At 43.9% G+C, this 21,166-nt stretch overlaps 1 protein-coding gene across 1 annotated transcript in view; it reads right to left on the bottom strand.

Moving 5' to 3' along the window:
- LOC124714428 (fringe glycosyltransferase) overlaps window positions 1-17,658 on the bottom strand; it is a 636,964-nt gene extending 619,306 nt beyond the window's left edge. Inside the window, exon 1 of the mRNA XM_047243020.1 lies at window positions 17,479-17,658. Within this exon, the coding sequence (XP_047098976.1) occupies window positions 17,479-17,598 (120 nt within the window). The 5' untranslated portion in view covers window positions 17,599-17,658. The remainder of the gene's footprint in view (window positions 1-17,478) is intronic.
- Between the last annotated feature and the right edge of the window lie 3,508 nt (window positions 17,659-21,166).

Consider the following 21,166-nt stretch of genomic DNA (forward strand, 5'->3'; position numbering starts at 1 on the left):
TTCGGCAACCCGTGAAGTCTTTATGCTTGCGCAATTTAACTGAACAGACTTTTCCGAATGCCATGTTCGATAGAGGACTTCCTTATCAAACGCGTAACATTTCTAAGATTTGACAGTGTGGTCTTTACTTAGTTTCTTATGTGTTTGCGGATCTAACAAGTCGTTAATCTTACTGCAACAGTCATTCACGTTCAAAACAACCGTTGCATTTCCCTTGTCAGCGGAGAGAATGGTTACACTATGTCCTCATTCAGGCGTTTTATGGCATTTCTCTCAGCCACAGGTAAATTACTTTTTCAGGGCTTTGCGCGAGACAGCTTCTATACGGATTTCTTCGACCGAAACAAGCCGGAGAAATGCTGTACTGTGTGGGAGCAGCAACAGATGGGACTGACTGAGGTCGGGTAGCTCCTTTTCCATAATCGCGAAACAGGAGAGAGAGTGCCATGGATATGATACGCGAACTGGAGTGGCAGTCATTAAAACAAAAGCTTTTTTGTTACGGCAGGATCTTCTCATGAAATTTCAATCACCACCTTTCTCCTCCGAATGCGAAAATATTTTTTGCACTCCTCTACATAGGGAGAAATGATCATCGTAAGAGAAATCAGAGCTCACACAGAAAGATTTACAGGCTCGTTTTACCCGCGTGCCATTCAAGAGTGGAACGGCAGAGAAATAACTTCAAAGTGGTTGTATGACCCGTCTTCCAGGCAGTTAATTGTGAATTGCAGAGTAATTACGGACATGTAGATGTGGTTGCATCATAAAGCTATCCTCGACTGAATATATTGCTTACGAGGCCAGTTCTCGTCATTTGCGGGTAGTTTTAATTTTCTACTTTAACATGAAGGAATCAGCGGCTGACGCTCATACAATTCTACGTAAAACTTATGATGATGCATCTACTAGCGAAAGAACTGTTTCAACGCTTCAAGGACGATGATTTTGACGTCGACGAGCAGCATGGCGGTGGCAGAGAGATGGTTTTCGAAGCTATTGAAACCGGCGGAGACATACACAGGACATCGTTACCAAAAGCAGTTGACGTGTCTGAGCCGAGCATTAAGAGACGAACGGTCACAATACAATAGACATGAAACGGTGATTTTCCAGCATGACATTGCTCAACCGTATGTCGCAGAATCCGTCAAAACAGTCTCGGGAACACTGCTGAAGTGGGAAGCCGTACCTAAGCTGCTGTATTCTCTAGACACTGCTCCCTCCGACTACCATCATTTTCGATCACTGGCACACGGCCTGGCTGACCAGAATTTCAGGTCATATGAACAAGTACAAGCCGGCCTGGGTGACCGAGCGGTTCTAGGCGCTACAGTCTGGAACCGCGCGACCGCTACGGTCGCAGGTTCGATCCTGCCTCGGGCATGGATGTGCGTGATGTCCTTAGCTTAGTTAGGTTTAAGTAGTTCTAAGTTCTAGGGGACTGATGACATGTCAAGTCCCATAGTGCTCAGAGCCATTTGAACCACTTTTGAAAAAGTGCAAAATTGCATCGATTCATGGAGTTTCCAAAAAGACGCCCAGTTCTTCCACCGCGGGATTCGTATGCTGCCCTAATGATGTGAGAAAGTTGTGGCCAGCTGTGGACGATATTTTGAATCAAATTTTTTTGTACATCGTCACAACGAAACCTCGAAATTCGAGGGAATCCAAGTTGTAGACCTGATATAGATCAGTAAGTTTTTCCAAGATAAACGAAGCACTAGCCCTGTAGAAAATAGGTCTGATTATACTACTGATATACTATGAAGGTCCTCAAGGGAACAAGGTTTAATACGTCGCGGCCGCCGACGTAGAGTTTATAGTCTCGCAAGTAAATGGCAGAAAGGAGCCCCTGACTTTGAACTTAAACGGCTCAAAAGAAATTTTGCACCGCCCGCTTATATGCGAAAGTGTGCGGGTTTCGATTACAGGTGAGCAGATAATAAAAGATAAGCCTTATGAAATGAAAGAAAAATGTTTTACTGTGAAATAAAATGACAAGAATAAGCACAATGAAGGCGGTTTCGCCGGCCGAAGTGGCCGTGCGGTTAAAGGCGCTGCAGTCTGGAATCGCAAGACCGCTACGGTCGCAGGTTCGAATCCTGCCTCGGGCATGGATGTTTGTGATGTCCTTAGGTTAGTTCGGTTTAACTAGTTCTAAGTTCTAGGGGACTGATGACCTCAGCAGTTGAGTCCCATAGTTCTCAGAGCCATTTGAACCATTTGAAGGCGGTTTCTGTTAACCTGCGCACGTGTAAAATCATATTCTGCTGCTAACTAATATCCACTATAAAGTTACTGCACCCTGTACTTCGTAACATGCGTCCAACTTTCCTCGTATGCTGGCACAAGCTGACCGAGACGTTGCTGACATCACCGCACTGTCTCACGGCGGTCATCCAGTGAGAACGGCACATCAACTTTCTACGAATCTCACACATGCTCAACCAATTTCACGTCTTCCGGAACTATTTGACGATTTTATTCAGTCAATTCTCGCTATCTGGCGAAAGATGGCCAAGAAGTGCTGCTGCGTTACCGTTTTGAATGACAAATCTACCACTGAAGTGTTGAGAGCAGAGCTGAATGTTATACGTCGGATGATGCTGTCAAAATACTGAACAGCATTGCAGTTAACCTCGATAGCGATGAGAGATGCAAGACATCCGTACACGATACCAGCCGCAAAACGTGATTGATCCACCTCTTACGACTGGACACGCCTAAGACGTACAGTGGTAACCGCCCGTCTCGACACTATTGTAGGAGTATTATGTTACCAGACAAATCCTACACTCGGCGGTGAAGAGAAACCCACGCGATTCTAAGTTTTTCTCTTACCCACTTCTTCGCTCTTCACGGTGTATGAGCGTTTGTACGGTTGTTAGTTATGGACGGCTAAGAGTCCAAAATGATGGTGTGGAGACGGTTGCGTACTATCTGGTCGGCACAGCCTTCCCAATCATCATACAATGAAGGGTTTCACGACCAGATTTCATAGATGCTGATGAGTCTTCCGGGCTCTGTGGCCGTGGTCGAAGAAACTTTTCGGTTCCTAACGTTTCATCTAGAGCTGCGCCAGACATTTTCGAAGGTGCTCCTGGTGACCACTGAGTCTCGCCAACTGAACAGGTAGACTTTATTTAGCATTTTGCTGTCATCCAAAGAGACTTGCAGGAAGCGTAAAAAGAGAGGAAAAAATAGGCCACGTGCGAGAAGGACTCGCACATTGAGGTTTCTGCACAAACTTCAAATACACACAATTTGTCCACTCCGGGAATCGAGAATTTCCAACAGTTTTGCCTGTTATCGACATTCATACTTGCAAGATATCGTTTTCAGGAATTGCAAGGCTTTCGAGAATATTTTAATTTCAAGAATACAAATGAGACAGTCATGCAGGCGTCGGGCGACCATTATAAAAATAATCAATAGTTCACCATTCAGAGGGACTTGGTCGCAATGTTGAAATGAAAAGATATGATGCTCATGAGACGCGTTTCGGAATTCATCAATCAGCAGATGTCCAGGATCGATTACTGAACGCAGGGACGGCGACTCAAGTCAAGTGTGTCGTCATAAGAATAAACCTGATGTAAACAAACACGAACGCGACGATTGGTCAGCAGCCGTAACTCTCGTACACTGGTGTTACGCTCTTTGAGGTGGGTCCAACTTACGTATTAGATATCTTATTACTGTGTCACTGTAAATGAAACTTCAAGACATTCTCATGTATTAACAGCCATCAACGCTTTTCTTAATCATAATTCAGCTACGTAATTTTTATTTCAAAAATCGTGTACAGTCACAGTCTGTAAGCGCTACTTGTGCCCCATGTGTCTCGCTGTTCATATGTACCGTGAAAACGGATGACACTGCTTCCTGGTGGCGAAACGCGCGCGTGGAACACCGTTAATGCCTAGAAACAAGTTTTTTTAATGTTTTTCGCAACATTACAGAGCAAAATCAGTTTTGACAGTTTTCGAGGAACAGTGTTTACTAAAAAGACAACTATCTAATATAACATGCGTGGCGTAATCGTAGCATCGTTAGTTGATGATCGGATCTGCTGGCGAGTGCCGGTTCCATACGTTATAGTCAACAGTTTTTTTCCGTTTAAATACCTCAGTCTTTCTTTTAAATATGAAATTCAGCAAATAAATAGCAATTAATTCGTACTTAACCATAATATTTCAAGAAAAATGCACGTCTTCTAGTTTCTAATTACATATCGCACGCAAAATTCTGATTTCCATTGCAAATACACATTCTTAATTATCGATATTTTATACAGGACTTCTGAAGTTAAGAAAACTTCACACAGTTAAGTTTTTTGGAGAACTCTCTGTTTAAATATGCCCATTGTTTTGTACGACAGATGAGTGATAAGCGCCGTAGAAACATGGAAATCAATTTCCATGGCATCGAGCAAACTGTACAAATGATGCATTTTTACAGTTGTCGCCTTAACATTGTAATTTGAACTCAGAATTGATCTGGAGCCAAGTTATGGGATTCGTCGCGAGAAATAACAAGACATTTAAGCTACCAAATGTACTGGAGCTAACGCGCGAAACTTTATGATACGGCACTGCCGAAGGATGGCGAAATGTAGAACAGAGGAGGAAGAAATGTGGATTTTTGGTGGCTTGGGGTTTTGTCGCCGATCGCCTCGTTATCAACGTTAGCAGTACTGAAATGTATTCCTCGCAGTTCGATATGGAAGGAGTTCAGAGATTACCAGACGACTGACTGTAGTACCTTCAGTGACTTCAATATTTAACTACATGGTGAAATCACAGCAGTGCTGTTTTACGCCGCACATAACCCACGCAGAAAAACTATCCTCCTTAAAGTCAGGAATTTTCATCACTCTTGTTTTTGATTACCTTACTATGATAGCTAAGATCAAGAGCATGTTATGCTTTCCATCATATCACGTAAAAAGCGTATCGCCAGAGTTTTACCATTATTTCCTCCTGTTTAAAAACTGCCATTCAAACCTATATTGTTCTCTGCTCGTCTCTTTCTACATCTTTCGTGCAACTGTTCATATCACTGCACGTTAGTTGGCCCAGGTGGCTGATCAGTGCTGTCCAAGGTAAACGGGCCAGTAATTGTTGTCCCGCATTATCGCTGAGGCGATGTACGCGAACAGCACAGCATAAAACGTATCCTCATTATCGTACTGGACTGTACTCTAGACAGTTTCGCTTCCGCTCCACAAGAAACGAAATCCAAAGAGGTTCCAGCGGGCGCGGATGAATACATAGTGTAATGTTTACATGAGGTTATTCTTACGATGAACGGAGTATGGTATGCGAATGTTTGTTTCACATACAGCTAGAAACGCCTTATCTACGTTCAGTAATCGCTCTTGGATATCTCATGATGGGTAAATCGAACAATAGTCATGTCTTGCCTGTTGTCTGATTTCTACCATTGTGACTCAGCCTGAATGCGGAAATATTAATTGTTTTAATTTCAACTTTGACGTCGGGTAACAAATAACAAAAGAAACCTTTTTATGTTATGTAATTACAAATTACATTAAAAATTAACAATTTTCGGATATTCTTCTCTACCTGTACTGTCAAACCTTGCTTCTTGACAAATTTCATAGTTGGCCGTGCGGTTCTAGACGCTTCAGTCTGGAACCGCGTGACCGCTACGGTCGCAGGTTCGAATCCTGCCTCGGGCATGGATGTGTGTGATGTCCTTAGGTTAGTTAGGTTTAAGTAGTTCTAAGTTCTAGGGGACTGATGACCTCAGATGTTAAGTCCATAGTGCTCAGAGCCATTTGAACCATTTATGAAATTTCATAGTTCTGCGTCAGGACCTATAGACCTTAGTATGAGACAATTTTCAACTGCACAGGTTTATCCGCTTCCGAGAAAAAAGATTAACACTCTGACAGATACGGGCGGACAATGAAGTAACCCTGTGACGGTTCCGTTTCCACCGACTGAGGCACCGTACCCTGAAAACTGTGCGAAGTGAAGAGTGTGAGGCTCATGAAAAAACACCTAAAACCTAAATCAGTACAACCACAGCCATATTTGAACACCGTCCCATTAAAATTCGAATCCAATTTCTCAACCACTGTGCCACCTAAGAAGCTCTCATCGCATTGCTCAAAATGCTGTCCTAACCACGACGCCACAGTTCAAATGTGAGGTGAACCACGTTAAGCCTAGGGGGAAAATGTTGGACAGACATGACATGAAACTCCGAAACCTTTGCATTACTGGTTTGACACTTAAGAGCTACCGAGTGCTAAGGTTTACAAGTCATCCCTTGACAACAGTCAGATGATAATTATCACATACAGTCCCTACTGGACCACCCTATGCAATGCGATGTATACACCTGAGTGCATTTGTTTGACAAGTTTCATTGTAGAACCGTCAATCATCTCATTTACATGTGTGCCAAACACAGCACTTATTTACACTTAAGGTTAGTGTTAATTTTCTCGCAGCTGTTTTATTTATTTTTTGTACCACAGGATTTCATCACAATCGTTTGAGGTACACTCAATTTTTGACGATAAACGTCCACTCCAAACGAACTTTCGTAAGAAGTCCTCAGGCCAGTAGTACATTTATTCATGAATTCTGTATTTATAAACATTTCGCCTTTAAATTGTACGACTGCGTAACTGGAAAATGTCATTAATTGTTGAGAGTGCATACGCTTTGCCTAAGACATTAACTTTTCTGTTTTAGTTCCCAAGGGATATTCCTGAGAGATTATTAGCTTTTACCGTCGCCATATCTTTCCCGTACGTCGAACGTGGTGGTAAGTGTTTCGGCCTCAGAAGCATTCCGAAAGTCGAATGTTCAAATCTCCATAAAGCCCCCACCATTTCCCTACACAGCCTCAGAAGAAAGGAAATTTCCTTTATGATGTTTCAATATAGATGATTGCAGTTTTAGAAAATCTAATTCAAAAGGAACTCGCAAAATTACTTACAAAATGTGTGGAGCACGAAATCTCAGTCAGAATAATGCGGCATTCTTTTTTTCTTCATGAGAAAGGAGACAGACAAGGCATTATTAATTCAGAGACCTATTTCACTTCTGTCTACTAACCAGCACTTATGGTGTCGGATCCTCTTCCGTTGCTATCGTTGGTCGTAGACGGGTGTTTTAGACGGTAGGCAATGAGAAACGTTCAATTTTATAATCCTAGTTGTCACAACAAAATTGCCGTTTTTCCGGAATACGTCACGATTTCCGTGGCTGTGGGTAGCTAGGAGCCTCATAGCACAGGTCAAATCGTTGCAAGTGAAACAGGCAGCAACGAAAATTATTTAACCTTCATTGTCATAAATAGTTGGTTGCTTCTCCCGACTATGTAACGATTTCAGCGAAGTTTTAATTAGGTTGAGACCTAATAGCTCAGCTTCAATAGCTGCAAGTGAAACAAAATACCAGCTAACTTCATTTACTAAGCATAGGAATTTAGGAACTAGTAATGTGATTGGCTGCCCACATCCGAATTACGATTCATCGTCTTCTCTTCGTAACATTCGTCAGGCGAACCCCTAAGGACCCTACATACACACCAGTTTATCCGCCAACCGTACGACAAATTGACCGTGAATAGTAGTTTTCGCCAATCGAGGAAGTTGTCAGGCGGTCTGTTCGATACGACCACCCGACAGCCGACCCCTGACCTCGTTATCCAATGGATTGCAAATTGCGCCGTACACAGCGCTTTTGTGCCCAACCGGCCGAATAAAGTTAGTCTTCTGTCACTGCTCGCGTGAATATGGCTAACACGTCAGACGGGCGGGACCGACGAAACATTAGTGAGAGAGTTTGTAGAGAACTTTAAAAACTGCATATATCTGTGGGGTAAGTCGTGCAGGGAGTACAACAAAAGAGATGCAAGAAATGAAGCACTTACTTCATTTATTAACGAATCCGTAATGGTTTCATGTAGCACACACAGGACGTAAAGGATACATATTCCAGGAGTAAAAGCCTGTCACGTTCCTGTATTTCGGTTTTATTTCCGATACTTACCCCAAATGAAATCTAAAAACTGAATTACAGAAAGGTTCTTAGATTTCACATTTCCCATACACGTCGGAAACAATGCCTTCAAACAGAAATATAGACATTCAATGGGCTTTTAGTCATAAAATATACTTGCTTCTTTGTTACGAGTGTTAAAAATCCAGCCAATCGCCACATCTGCTATGGAGACCGAAGTGTAGGCCATTTTTACTGTTCTAAAAATCGTTAAGTGCTTCATTTTTTACTTGTCCGTTGCTGTATTTATTACGTGATGTGATCCATCAACATTTGCAATCTTTCTGCTTCTAATTTGAAATGAGTTAATCTTATAGGGAACATCTCTTACGCTACACTGATAAATACGTAACATTTGTTTTGCTTTACCATAATGTACTTCCTCACGCAACTACAGGTCAGGTTAGGTTAGTGTTGTTTAACGTCCCGTCGACAACGAGGTCATTAGAGACGGAGCGCTAGCTCGGGTTAGGGAAGGATGGGGGAAGGAAATCGGCCGTGCCCATTGAAAGGAACCATCCCGCATTTGCCTGAAACGATTTAGGAAAATCACGGAAAACCTAAATCAGGATGGCTGGAGACGGGATTGAACCGTCGTCCTCCCGAATACGAGTCCAGTGTGCTAACCCCTGCGCCACCTCGCTCGGTCACGCAACTACAAATCACGTTAGTAGTTCAGGAAACATTTTAGATAATTGTGGGGATACGACAACATCGGATTTCAGGTTCTCGTAACTTGTGCAGTGGCTAGAAAATGGACCTCTCCTCGCACCTTACAGCTTCGTACGTGATTGTTTCGCCAAATGTGGTTTGACGACACTCAGCAGCTCCGAGAAGCATGTTTCATCCATTATCAAATAATTACGAAAACCATCGCCTGTCAACTCCTTAAAGTAATTTCTTCCTTTACATTCGCATTAACCATTTCCTTGCCCATAGCTTTCTGTCTGCTTTTTTTTTTTTTGGCCTTTTAAGCTCTCAAAACAGTCAAGGCAAAGTACAGATTTACGTCTGCGCAATACTAAGCGGCATCACAACCAGCGATAAAGCCACCCGGAGTGGCTGTGCGGTTCTAGGCGCTACAGACTGAAGCCGCGAGACCGCTACGGTCGCAGGTTCGAATCCTGCCTCGGGCATGGATGTGTGTGATGTCCTTAGGTTAGGAAGGTTTAAGTAGTTCTAAGTTCTAGGGGACTGATGACCTCAGATGTTGAGTCCCATAGTGCTCAGAGCCATTTGCACCATTTGAACCTGAGATAAGAAAAGGGCTGCGCTGTAATTGCCTACTGCAGTCTGGCATGCAGCGGTAGGCTGCCACGAGATTTAACTTAAACAAGCACTACGAATGATGTGTTGCATCTGTGCGATTTCCTTCGTGGGAGAGAGGCGGAACACTACACACGAAGGTGTTACACCTATATTAAGATACACAGTACTTGAAAATTCTAACTTGAAAAAAACGTTACTTTGTTATTTATAGTCTAATACCATGTGAGCTGATCTTTCTCTCCAGATTTGTGTTTATTTTTAACGAGTTTTCGGCTTATCTTCAAGAAACAACTGACAAGCATCCGCGAGGGGCTCTAGTTGTTAGGTAACTTTTAAGCTTCACATGATGCACTCAACCAGTCACATACCGACGGATCCTCACAATTGACATGCTGCTACACGAAATTAAAACTATAGAATTTCACATTAGTATTAGTTAAAAACAGTCACTCGGTCCTGTGAACGGGAAAGCGTTACGCAGATCTTGGTGCCTCTCGCGTCCATCTAGAAAAGATAATCTGAAGATGCCTAAATAAGGTGAAACGTGTCGTTGAAAAATAAAAAATCTAGAACTGCAGCCAAGACTGTTTTCAACTAATAGTGTCAAGCACTGGTTTGCTGTATGCCACATATGGATTGGAAGAATTTCTAGAATTTCATATTCCTTACCTCACAAATTTCAACAAAGGAACTACAATATTGTGTATTTTAATCACGTACTGTGCGTAATATTGTCCACTGCAATTTACAATTTAAAACATGTTTGTTGCATTACGTGACCAGTGTTCAGATAGTTCTGAACAAATACACGACCTTACAAAGCATATCATATAAACTGTAGTATCGTGTATCTTAATTACTTATTGTGTTTAATATCGTCGATTGCGTGAAGTGCAATTTACAATGTTTAATGCACAACATTATGCAAATGCATTGTATCTTTGCTTATGTTTGGTTACCTAAGAACTACTGTCCGTTGCGTACAAAAAAATGGTTCAAATGGCTCTGAGCACTATGGGACTTAACGTCTGAGGTCATCAGTCCCCTAAAACTTAGAACTACTTAAACCTAACTAACCAAAGGACATCACACACATCCATGCCCGAGGCAGGATTGGAACTTTCGACCGTAGCAGTCGCGCGGTTCCGGACTGAAGCGCCTAGAGCCGCTCCGCCACCGCGGCCGGCCGTTGCGTACACTGGTCAGTCGTTTCCTGAACATGGCCCAATAATTCGAAAACTGGTTACAAAAACAAAAATCGGAAGCACAGTTTGTTATTCAACAACGAATGTGGAATTGCTCTAGCAAAAAATAACGGAAGAATCCGTAAATAAGCTTATTTTGTTACTGAAATAATTCTGATTTAAGTTTCTTACGCCTGTCCTGGCAAACGTAACACTGACAGGGCCGAGAAGAATCAAGGTCCTAATCTGGTCAAGGTAAAAGACACAAATGAAAGTGGAAGACCTTAACGTCTCTGGATGATTTCAGCTTCGTATCACAAAAAACCGAGCCGTGTTAAGTATAAAATCTTCCAAGGATACGAAGCGCACACACGGTGGATAGCAGGGCAATACAAATACGTGGCCCGCCAGCGGGAGATGATAAGGCAGTTATGCAGCGCCACGGCCAGAGGAGGGAGTGAGGGTGGCCGGGCGGTGTTTGTCTGTGGTGTTTGCCGCCGCCTCGAGGGCCGCGCCGTGTGTTTACCAGGTCGGGGGGTGCCGCGCCGCAGTTGCAGCCAGGACCACAAAGGAGCAGGCAGGCCTCTCACTACAAAGGGGCGCGCGCCTCAACCTGCTCCCTCAACGCGGTACTTCAGTCGGGCAACTCTAACTTCCTAAATTACTGCAAAGCAAAATCTTACGCGGTGAGTAAATTGTCTGGGCCGATGAAATCGTCTAGTATTACGTCATACAATGTAAACGTGCCGGGTCACGAAATCTAGAAAAAAATAAATAAATAAAACTCTGAAGTTGCATTGAGAGATTTCACTGCCTGTTGGTAGATACACTACTGGCCATTAAAATTGCTAAACCAAGAAGAAATGCAGATGATAAACGGGGATTCATTGGACAAAGATACTAGTACTGACATGTGATTACATTGTCACGCAATTTGGGTGCATAGATCCTGAGAAATCAGTACCTAGAACAACCACCTCTGGCCGTAATAACGGCCTTGATGCGCCTGCGCATTGAGTCAAACAGAGCTTGGATAGCGTGTACAGGTACAGCTGCCCATGCAGCTTCAACACGATACCACAGTTCATCAACAGTAGTGGCTGTAGTATTGTGACGAGCCAGTTGCTCGGCCACTATTGACCAGAGGTTTTCAATTGGTGAGAGATCTGGAGAATGTGCTGGCCAGGGCAGCAGTCGAACATTTTCTGTATGCAGAAAGGCCCGTACAGGACCTGCAACATGCGGTCGGGCATTATCCTGCTGAAATGTAGGGTTTCGCAGGTATAGAATAAAGGGTAGAGCCACGGGTCGCAACACATCTGAAATGTAACGTCCACTGTTCAAAGTGCCGTCAATGAGAACAAGAGGTGACCGAGACGTGTAACCAATGGCACCCCATACCATCACGCCGGATGATACGCCAGTATGACGAATACACGCTTCCAATGTGCGTTCACCGCGATGTCGCCAAACACGGATGCGACCATCATGATGCTGTAAACAGAACCTGGATTCATCCGAAAAAATGACGTTTTGCCATTCGTGCATCCAGGTTCGTCGTTGAGTACACCATCGCACGCGCTCCTGTCTGTGATGCAGCGTCAAGGGTAACCAAAGCCATGATCTCCGAGCTGATAGTCCATGCTGCTGCAAACTTCGCCGATCTGTTCGTGCAGATGGTTGTCTTGCAAACGTCCCCATCTGTTGACTCAGGGATCGAGACGTGGCTGCACGATCCGTTACAGCCATGCGGATAACATGCTTGTCATCTCCTAGTGATACGAGGCCGTTGGGATCCAGCACGGCGTTCCGTATGACCCTCCTGAACCCACCGATTCCATATTCTGCTAACAGTCACTGGATCTCGACCAACGCGAGCAGCAATGTCGCGATACGATAAACCGCAATCGCGATAGGCTACAATCCGATCTTTATCATAGTCGGAAACATGATGGTACAAATTTCTCCTCCTTACACGAGGCGTCAAGACAACGTTTCACCACCTCGGGCGCTAATGACCATAGCAGTTTTGCGCCCCAAAACAAAAAGTTTCACCAGGCAACGCCTGTCAACTGCTGTTTATGTATGAGAAATCGGTTCGAAACTTTCCTCACGTCAGCATGTTGTAGGTGTCGCCATTGGCGCCAGACTTGTGTGAATGCTCTGAAAAGCTAATCATTTGCATATCACAGCATCTTCTTCCTGTCAAATTTCACGTCTGTAGCACGTCATCCTCGTGGTGTAGCAATTTTAATGGCCATTAGTGTATAATGTCCTTTTCGTTTTGTTTACTTCATCTTCTACGTCGTAGGTTGGCCGTTTTCACACAAAGAACCCGTTTTCGGTCACATCGGTTCTTTCCGTCTCGAGTTGAACCAGAACACAACTGTTTACTCACACGAAGTGTTCGGTGCTATTGACAATAGATTTCAAATTCATTCCGTATTTCTAGGTTCCCAGAAGGATTTTGACATTGTACCACACAAGTGGCTTGTAATGTAATTTCGTGCTTATGGAATATCGTCTCACTATCGGTTATGTGACCGGCTTCGTGATTTCCTGTCAGTGAGGTAGTTCGTAGTAATCGACGTAAAGTCATCGACTACAACAAAAGTGATTTCTGGCGTTACCCAAGGTAGTGTTATAGGCTCTTTGCCGTTCCTCATCTATATAAACGATTTAAGAGAGAACCTGTGCAACCGTCGTGTGTTGTTTGCAGATGACGCTATCGTTTATGAACCAGTAAAATCATAAGAAGATCAGAAATTGCAAAACTATTTAGGAAGGGCATCTGTATGGTGCGAAAATTGGCAACTAACCGTAAGTAACGAAAAGTGTGAAGTAATCCACATGAGTGCTAAAACGAAACCGTTAAACTTCGATTAGACGATAAAGAAGTCAAATCTGAAGGCCGTACATTCAAGTAAATACCTAGTAATTACAATTATGAATAACTTAAATTGGAAGGAACACACAGAAAAGGTTCTGGGAAGGCAAATCAAAGACAGTTTTATTGACAGGAAACAGATCTACTAGAGAGACTGCCTACACTACGCTTGTCCGTCTCCTGGTTTGGAGTACTGCTGCGCGGTATGGGATCGTTACCAGATAGGATTGAGACTACATCGAGAAAGTTCAAAGAAGAACAGTAAGTTTTGTATCATCGCGAAATACGGGGGAGAGTCACAAATGATACAGGACTTGGGGTGGACATCATTAAAACAAAGGCTTTTACTTGCGGCGAAATCTTCTTACGAAATTTCCATCACCAACTTTCTCCGCTGAATGCTAAAATATTTTGTTGACGCCGATCTACATAGAGGAGAAACGATCACCATAATAAAATACGGGAAATCAGAGCTCGCACCGAAAGATACAAGTGTTCGTTCTTTTCCGCGCGCTGTACGAGATTGGAATAATAGAATTATTGTGGAGGTGGTTCTATTAATCTTTAATGTGATTTGCTGAGTATCCTTGTAGATGTAGATGATTGTTAAAACCACTCAAAATAACCAATTTTCGGTTTTTTATTGTTATTACTTCCTGTAATACATGTACATTTCCAATAATGATAGATTCTAACGAAGGTGAAGGGGTAACTTCTTGGTTTGTGGCTGCGGATGGGTCTCATTGCCTGAGGGAAAGGTGAAGGAGACTGGCGCAATGTCAGCGAAAGGGAAATGTCCTAAGTTGATGACCTCCCTGCATCGTCACTTTTGGATGAATCAGTTTTTCACCCTGAAGCATCAACAAAATTAAAGATTCAGTTACTGTTCCAAGTTTATTGTATGCCAAAAAAATTATAGGTATATCAACCAAATCTACTTTTTCTTCCAATGAACATTCCTGATATTTCCTCCTTACATGGGGCATCGCAAGTTCGTAGGGCCTCCTCCCGGTTTTGGTCTTTTAAAGCAAACGGAGCACTGTCACCGCACTTCGAAAAAATACTTCCAAACTATGGTTTCATTCTGTAATAAAACACGTCCGAGGACGACGGCGAGAAACTATCGTTCAGACAAGTTGCTGGCAGGTCTTGCACACTACTGCACGTATATTGTACCGTGTAGTAGGCCAGGCCACGCCACATGGCAGCAAGTACATTGTCACGGCAATGCTGTACCGATTCTTGTGCCATGCGTTTGTTGCTAGTTTCAAACTGTACGCTCTGTCATTAAGCCAGGGTTGATCGCTTATCTCAATTACTTTAATAATCCGACATTTTAATGCGACAGAAGTTTTACGAAAAAACATTATTCGTCTTTTAATACTGCTGGTACTGCAATGCTGTTTCTTTACTCCCTTACTAATAAAAAATTAAAAACCTATTATAACAGACCAAATAAATATCGAAAAACAGCGGTTGTTCAGAACTAAAGTGATGGTATCTGTTTCAACCGGTCGGTTTTTTTTCCATCCCTAAGGCAGACAGCATTAACTCAAGGAATGTAACAATACGAAACAGGACACCGCATACCCCTTAAAGCGCAAAGGCTTACTGAAATCAGGAGGGTGATTAGATACTAAACACCATGAGGTGAACATCTCAGTTGTGAAGGAATTATCGTATAACCTGCTAACACGAGTCTCATTGCTTCCAAAACAATATTGGAACATTATTTCGCAAGCAAACAATATGTCAGCACATTAGATGCCAACGTTTTACATTTGCATCATGTGTCATCTCCGACCTCCAGAATGAAGACGATATTGTTTGCATACCTTGCCTTATTTCACTCACTACACGTATTTCGGTGCAAATTGCACTCGCAATTGCCGAACGAAGAACAAGAGCACGGAGAGTGGTAAAAATCCTGAGAAGGAAAAATCTTCTTAAGTGATACACAACACGCATTGAAATGGAATTTAAACCATGTTCCTTTGCAGCAAGTACTTGGGATTAGAAAGACGGCTTCTGACCTCGTCAGATAATCGCAAGGGCGTGTACGTCAACACTTCCCTTCCTCCGTAGCGCCGTAAATGCAAGATACAGTATGTATGAACAACAATGGGCCAACGTTTCTTATTTGAAATATTACCGCCCTGAGCTGCTGGTAAAAATTCTTTACTTACAGAACCAGTTTCTTTTCCTGACCTCCGTCCGTTTCACAAAAATATCCACGGCATCATGTTAGCAGAAATATAAAATTGCTATCGTCAGGTGATAAACCCATGAATAATAAACGGCTAACATATCGTAATGTAAATTCGTCGTCAATCTAAGTCTCTGTGTGATATGAATCTGTCCACGACGTTAGCGACGATTACAGTTTTAACGTGAGTACACGCCCTACCACAGTATTTATGAAGACTTAATTCATATTATGATATGTTAACTGTTCATTAGTCACCGTTTTATCACCGGACAATAATGATTTTATATTTCCCTTGATATGATGCTGTGAACACTTATGAATCTGATTGTATAAACGAATTATTTTACCAGCACCTCATGGCGGTAATACGTTTTTCAAATACGAGTGCGTAAGAGCTGTGGGTCAGCACCGCTTGAAAGTAACGTTTCTCATTTTCACACTATTAAACGCACAACATTCTTGAAATTACAAGCGTCAACAGTGTCGTCAGAGCGAAAGAAGCTGTGAGATTAAGGATTTCCGATTAAAGGAAGAAACAAATCTTAACATTTATGCGTACCTGAAATAATATTGGGTGATACGACTTAAAATTTGTTAGAATATGGATGGGAGCTACAAGCTTTACAGAAAATTTAGTTGCCCACATGCGAGGAAAAGGATATCTCCGGTTGTTTGTGATGTTCGGAAGTGGTTTACAACATGCGGAAAAAAAGATGTAATAAAGGAAGAGTTTCTGACCTTGAACGAATTGGTTTTAATAAACTACAGACAATGTGGATATTACACGGAATAACACACAGCTCATCAATATATCCCCTGACGTTAGGCTTACACCACCGTTCACGAACTGCACTCTAGCGCCAGATCTGAAGCGCAGGTTGAAACCGAGAGTCAATAATAAAAGTTGTGATAAAGTCGGTGTTTGTTTATTTACAATAATTAGCGCGAATTGTCAAACAATACACAGCAATCATTTTACCCAGCGTGTCCGGCAATAAAGTCACTTAAAAACTATTGCAGTAGACTTTGATACGTGCCAGAGACGTTAACAGCCTCCGTGTCGCGGAGCGTGGCCGCTGCAGCCAGACCAGGGCTGGGCGAACAGGTGGGTAATAAAACAGGAAGGCAGCCCCCGAGACACCAACAGGTGGAGCGAACGGCGGCGCGTTCCTACGCATGCGAAGCCGTGGCTCCCTCACGCACGCTAAGCGCCTGTTGAACGCAAGCCAGACTCCGGCGTCATTCCAGAGAACGTAAAAGCTATGCGGGAGGAGAACTGGGTCCACCACTGTTTATAATACATGTCAACGTCACAACAGTCATTAATCGCTTTCCATCTTTCACTTTTAAAGAAATATTTGTCCGCAAATGGTAAGGGTGGTAGCCAAAAAGGTACGGGCTATATCATAATCGATACGCCCTTTGTACTTTTTTTCCTCGTTACAAATCAGAAAAATGCCGTATTAAATTATTAGAAAAAATTGTAATGATACTAATTTCGCAAAGCATTGATTTCCACGAGCCCCACAATGTCTTGCAAAACGCACTGCCGCAGAAGGTGGTGAGACACAAAAGCTACGTATTCGGACTTTTAGATGTTTGTTGCTCTGCGGAAGCTGTCTCCCACCATATTACCTGCAGCAGTTCGTATCACATATTTAACTATAAAAGACAATAACTGAACACAATAAAAATAGTTTCCACTGCACTGTGTAACACTCGATACGAGCACGTGTGACAGTTACTTCTAGCAGTAACACGTCCTGACGGAGAAGCATATCCATGCGCAGCCTAAAATCGAGCGAGAGCAGATCACGAAATCCCGACAGCGCGCTGCTGTCACAACAGGTGTGGGCGGGCCGGTGCGGCCGGCGTGTTTACCTGCTGGCTGGGGCGCGAGGGCGGCAGCTGCGCGGCGCCCTGGTACAGGAGCAGCGTCGTGTAGGCGGCTACGGCGACCACGGTGAGCGCCTGCAGCCCGCGCTTGAGGCGGCCGCTCATGGCACGCGGTCACGTCAACAGCTGGCGCCGGGCCCCAGTTCCGCGGCGGCCCCGCCGACCGGTGCACACGCAAACTTCATCGCGGACGGCGCACAACTGACCCCAACCCGCCGCCATCTTCTCGAAGCTGCCGCGCTGCCCTCTGGCGGCGGCCACTCGCAACTAGCGCCGGTATGCGCCGACCGGGGTGGGGGCGGACCGGCGCGCGTTCATTGGTCAGTCGATAGGACAGCGTCTTGCCGCGAGCCCGTGAATCGCTGCGCGGAGCTGACAGCCGTAACGCGATCGAAGAGACACACGTGAAACGGAGTCATTAAATTTTAGCGTGTCACATCATTTTACCCTCTGTTTCGCCGAACGCACTCTTGTCATGGATAGTCGAAACGTAATGACCACATTTCACGACAGCTGTTGTGAAGAAATTGTGCAGATAGTGATAATGCGAATCAGTTATTTCAGTTTTCGTTTTTTTTGGAGACAATGTTCAGAAAGGCGTTTTGTAACTTGCAAGATCCCTCGCTTCTAAACTGATACTGTTATTACTCAACTTAGCCGCGAGTCCGTAGAGGGTGGTATATGTGAAGTACAGTATTTCCACCCGGAATTTGCGACTGTAAGTCGGACCTTCCTTGATCCGCCTTGGTGGGTCGTGTCGTCGGATTTCCTCCTACCTGTGTGGCGGTGCAGCTCTCGTAAATGTCTTCCCGTGCGGATTCGTCATTGGCGCATTGGATGTCTCTGTCGGTGGAAGCTAATTATCTGAAATTGCCGTCGATCAACTTAGGGGTATCTATTTACTCGAAATTAACATTCAGAATGCCGTAATATCACTTTTTATTCCTATTACATCAATAATGAAACACTCATGTCACAAACTACTCGTAACCGAGAGCATGGCTACCACCGAACAAGACAGGAAGAGCTCTTAGCGCCGACTGCCGACTTTGGCGCGCAGTCCGTATCTCTTAATGAACTGGTGTGAATTTTAAAGAGGCAAAATTATGATAAATAGTTTTTAACATCCAGAGACTCCTCCTAGTATTCATGTTGTCATAAATGACTTTAATTATTAAATATAAATAAACAAAATCGGTGACTATGGAGCCAAGATGGCGGTACTTCCAGTCATGTATATTTCCCAGGCTGACGCTTGCTACGGTCCAGCTCCGAGCCCCACCACACTACGCGCGACATATGGTCGCTTCGTCACCTAGCCAGCCAGTGTGAGAAATGTTCTCCGACTCATGGCCGGCTATGGACTACAGCACTTCCTAACTATCGTGAATACATCAATAGGAGACAATAATTTATTAAAACTGATAAAAATGTCTTCCTCAAGTAAGAGGCACCTTACAAACTGCGTCGTCTCTGGTAACAAGCAGTGATGTATTTGCTTTTTAAAAAAAGACGTAATTTAAACCAGGATGCACAGACTGCGGCCTGCGGGCCTCATGCGACCCGCCATCCATCCGATCTGCCGGCGGCCCACTCGTCAACGTTTATGCAATAGTACTGCACAGGATTTCCATAAATGTTTACCCTGATCTCAGGATTAAATATTAATTATATTTATGATGGTAACGCTTGTTTTTTTTCTTATGGGTCTACTAGAGAACCCACGAAGCTTTCCTACAGCTGTGTCTCATTCAACACTTTCGCCACAAAGAGCGCTGTGTGAGCAATATCGTAAAAATGACTTCCCCCATGGAGAAAGCTCAGTCTGTTGTGTGGCTAGCAGACACCAAATCACCGATTACTGTGCTGTGAAACTTTTTGTCCCGTTATGGAAAGAAAGTATCTGACGTCAAGTTAACCGGATCTCTCGCTTCCCACACCCGGGTTCGATTCCCGGCGGGCTCAGGGATTTTCTCTGCCTCGTGATGACTGGGTGTTGTGTGATGTCCTTAGGTCAGTTAGGTTTAAGTATTCTAAGTTCTAGGGGACTGATGACCATAGATGTTAAGTCCCATAGTGCTTAGAGCCATATGAACCATTTGAACCGTAACTAGATCATGGATGGAAACTTTCTTTAGCAAAGGGGTCGGCTCAGAAACGGAGAAACACCGGCAGAGCATCTGTTTGGGAGGAGACTGTGCAGACATTTCAAACCGCGTTGTCGAGGTCGCCACAGAAATAGATTAGACAAGCTTTGCGGGAGGTTCACAAGTGCCAAAGAGTACAATGCATAAAGTGGTTCGCAAATTTCTTAAATTGTGGCAACGATTGTTCCATAAAATTTCGGGCGTGTAGCCACATTAATTTCACTTCCTCTTCTGATATTTCGGCTTTATACCGTCCAGACATCTTCAGAGGGACCCGGTTGACTGAAGCTGCAGTACTTGCTCCGTGCCGTCCGCTGTGGCCGAGCGGTTCTAGGCACTTCAGTCCGGAACCGCGCTGCTGCTGCTGTCGCAGGTTCGAATCCTGCCTCGGGCATGGATGTGCGTGATGTCCTTAGGTTAGTTAGGTTTAAGTAGTTCTAAGTTCTAGGCGACTGATGACCACAGCAGTTGAGTCCCATAGTGCTCAGAGCCATTTGAACCATTTTTGAAGGCCACATTATTTCGAAGGTATGTTGATGACACGTTTGTAGTTTGCCCCATAGTGATGATAAATTAAAAAAAAATTAAGTCATCTGACTTTCATCCACAGACAGATTCAGTTCACAATGCAAATCGAATAAGACTGATGGCTTCCATTTTTGGAGTTTTTTGTACGGCGCAAAGATGATGGCACCTTGGGACATGCAGTATATCGGAAATCGATGCATACGGATTTATATTTGGCTACCATCCTCGCAGATATTCTCAGAACTATGGTAGAGAGCGCACACGTCACTGCTGACGACAGAAGTCTGGAGGGCGAGCTTCTACACTTGAGAAGAGTTTTTGAAGCCAGCGGGTACTTTCCACAGCAGATATGTAAGGCACTACGAATAAAACCAACGGTGGGCATAAGGAATGCAGAAGATGATAAGCAAAGTTTTAAATCCAAGGCTTTCTGCCACACGTCGGAAGCCTATCGTCAGAAACAATACGGATCCTCACAACCACAAAGTGAAAGTGATTTTTCGCCCTCCACCAAATAGAGCAGCACGCCTGGGTTCCGTTAAAGATGCTTCGGTGCTTCGCAAGCCTGAGGTTTGCAAGATCCCCTGTTAGTGCGGCCTTTCATACAACAGACAGACCATAAATACAATCCATGAGAGATGCACAGAGCACCGCAGGTACACCCTGCTCTTACAGCCTAATAAATCGGCGGTGGCAGAGCACTGTATCGACACTGAGAATTCTGTAGTGTACGATAATGTCGAAATTTTAGCCTTGGCTCCATCTTTCTGGGACTAAGTAGTGAAAAAGCCGGCACTTTCTGTAGTGCAACGGTGCAGCTCGCAGTAATACATCGATAGCACCGTGTGGATCGACTGTACAGCCATAATCTAATTTCATGCGTATGTTGTACCTCTCGCCGACCAACGTTTCTGGCGCCTTGTGTGTCTGTGACGTCATGTGCAGTGGCGCTGTCTGCGGATTTAAAAGGACGGAACAAGTGCTGGAGCGTCAGTCAC

Source organism: Schistocerca piceifrons, chromosome 1 (genome assembly GCF_021461385.2).
Source record: "Schistocerca piceifrons isolate TAMUIC-IGC-003096 chromosome 1, iqSchPice1.1, whole genome shotgun sequence".
Classification (NCBI taxonomy): Eukaryota; Metazoa; Arthropoda; class Insecta; order Orthoptera; family Acrididae; genus Schistocerca; species Schistocerca piceifrons.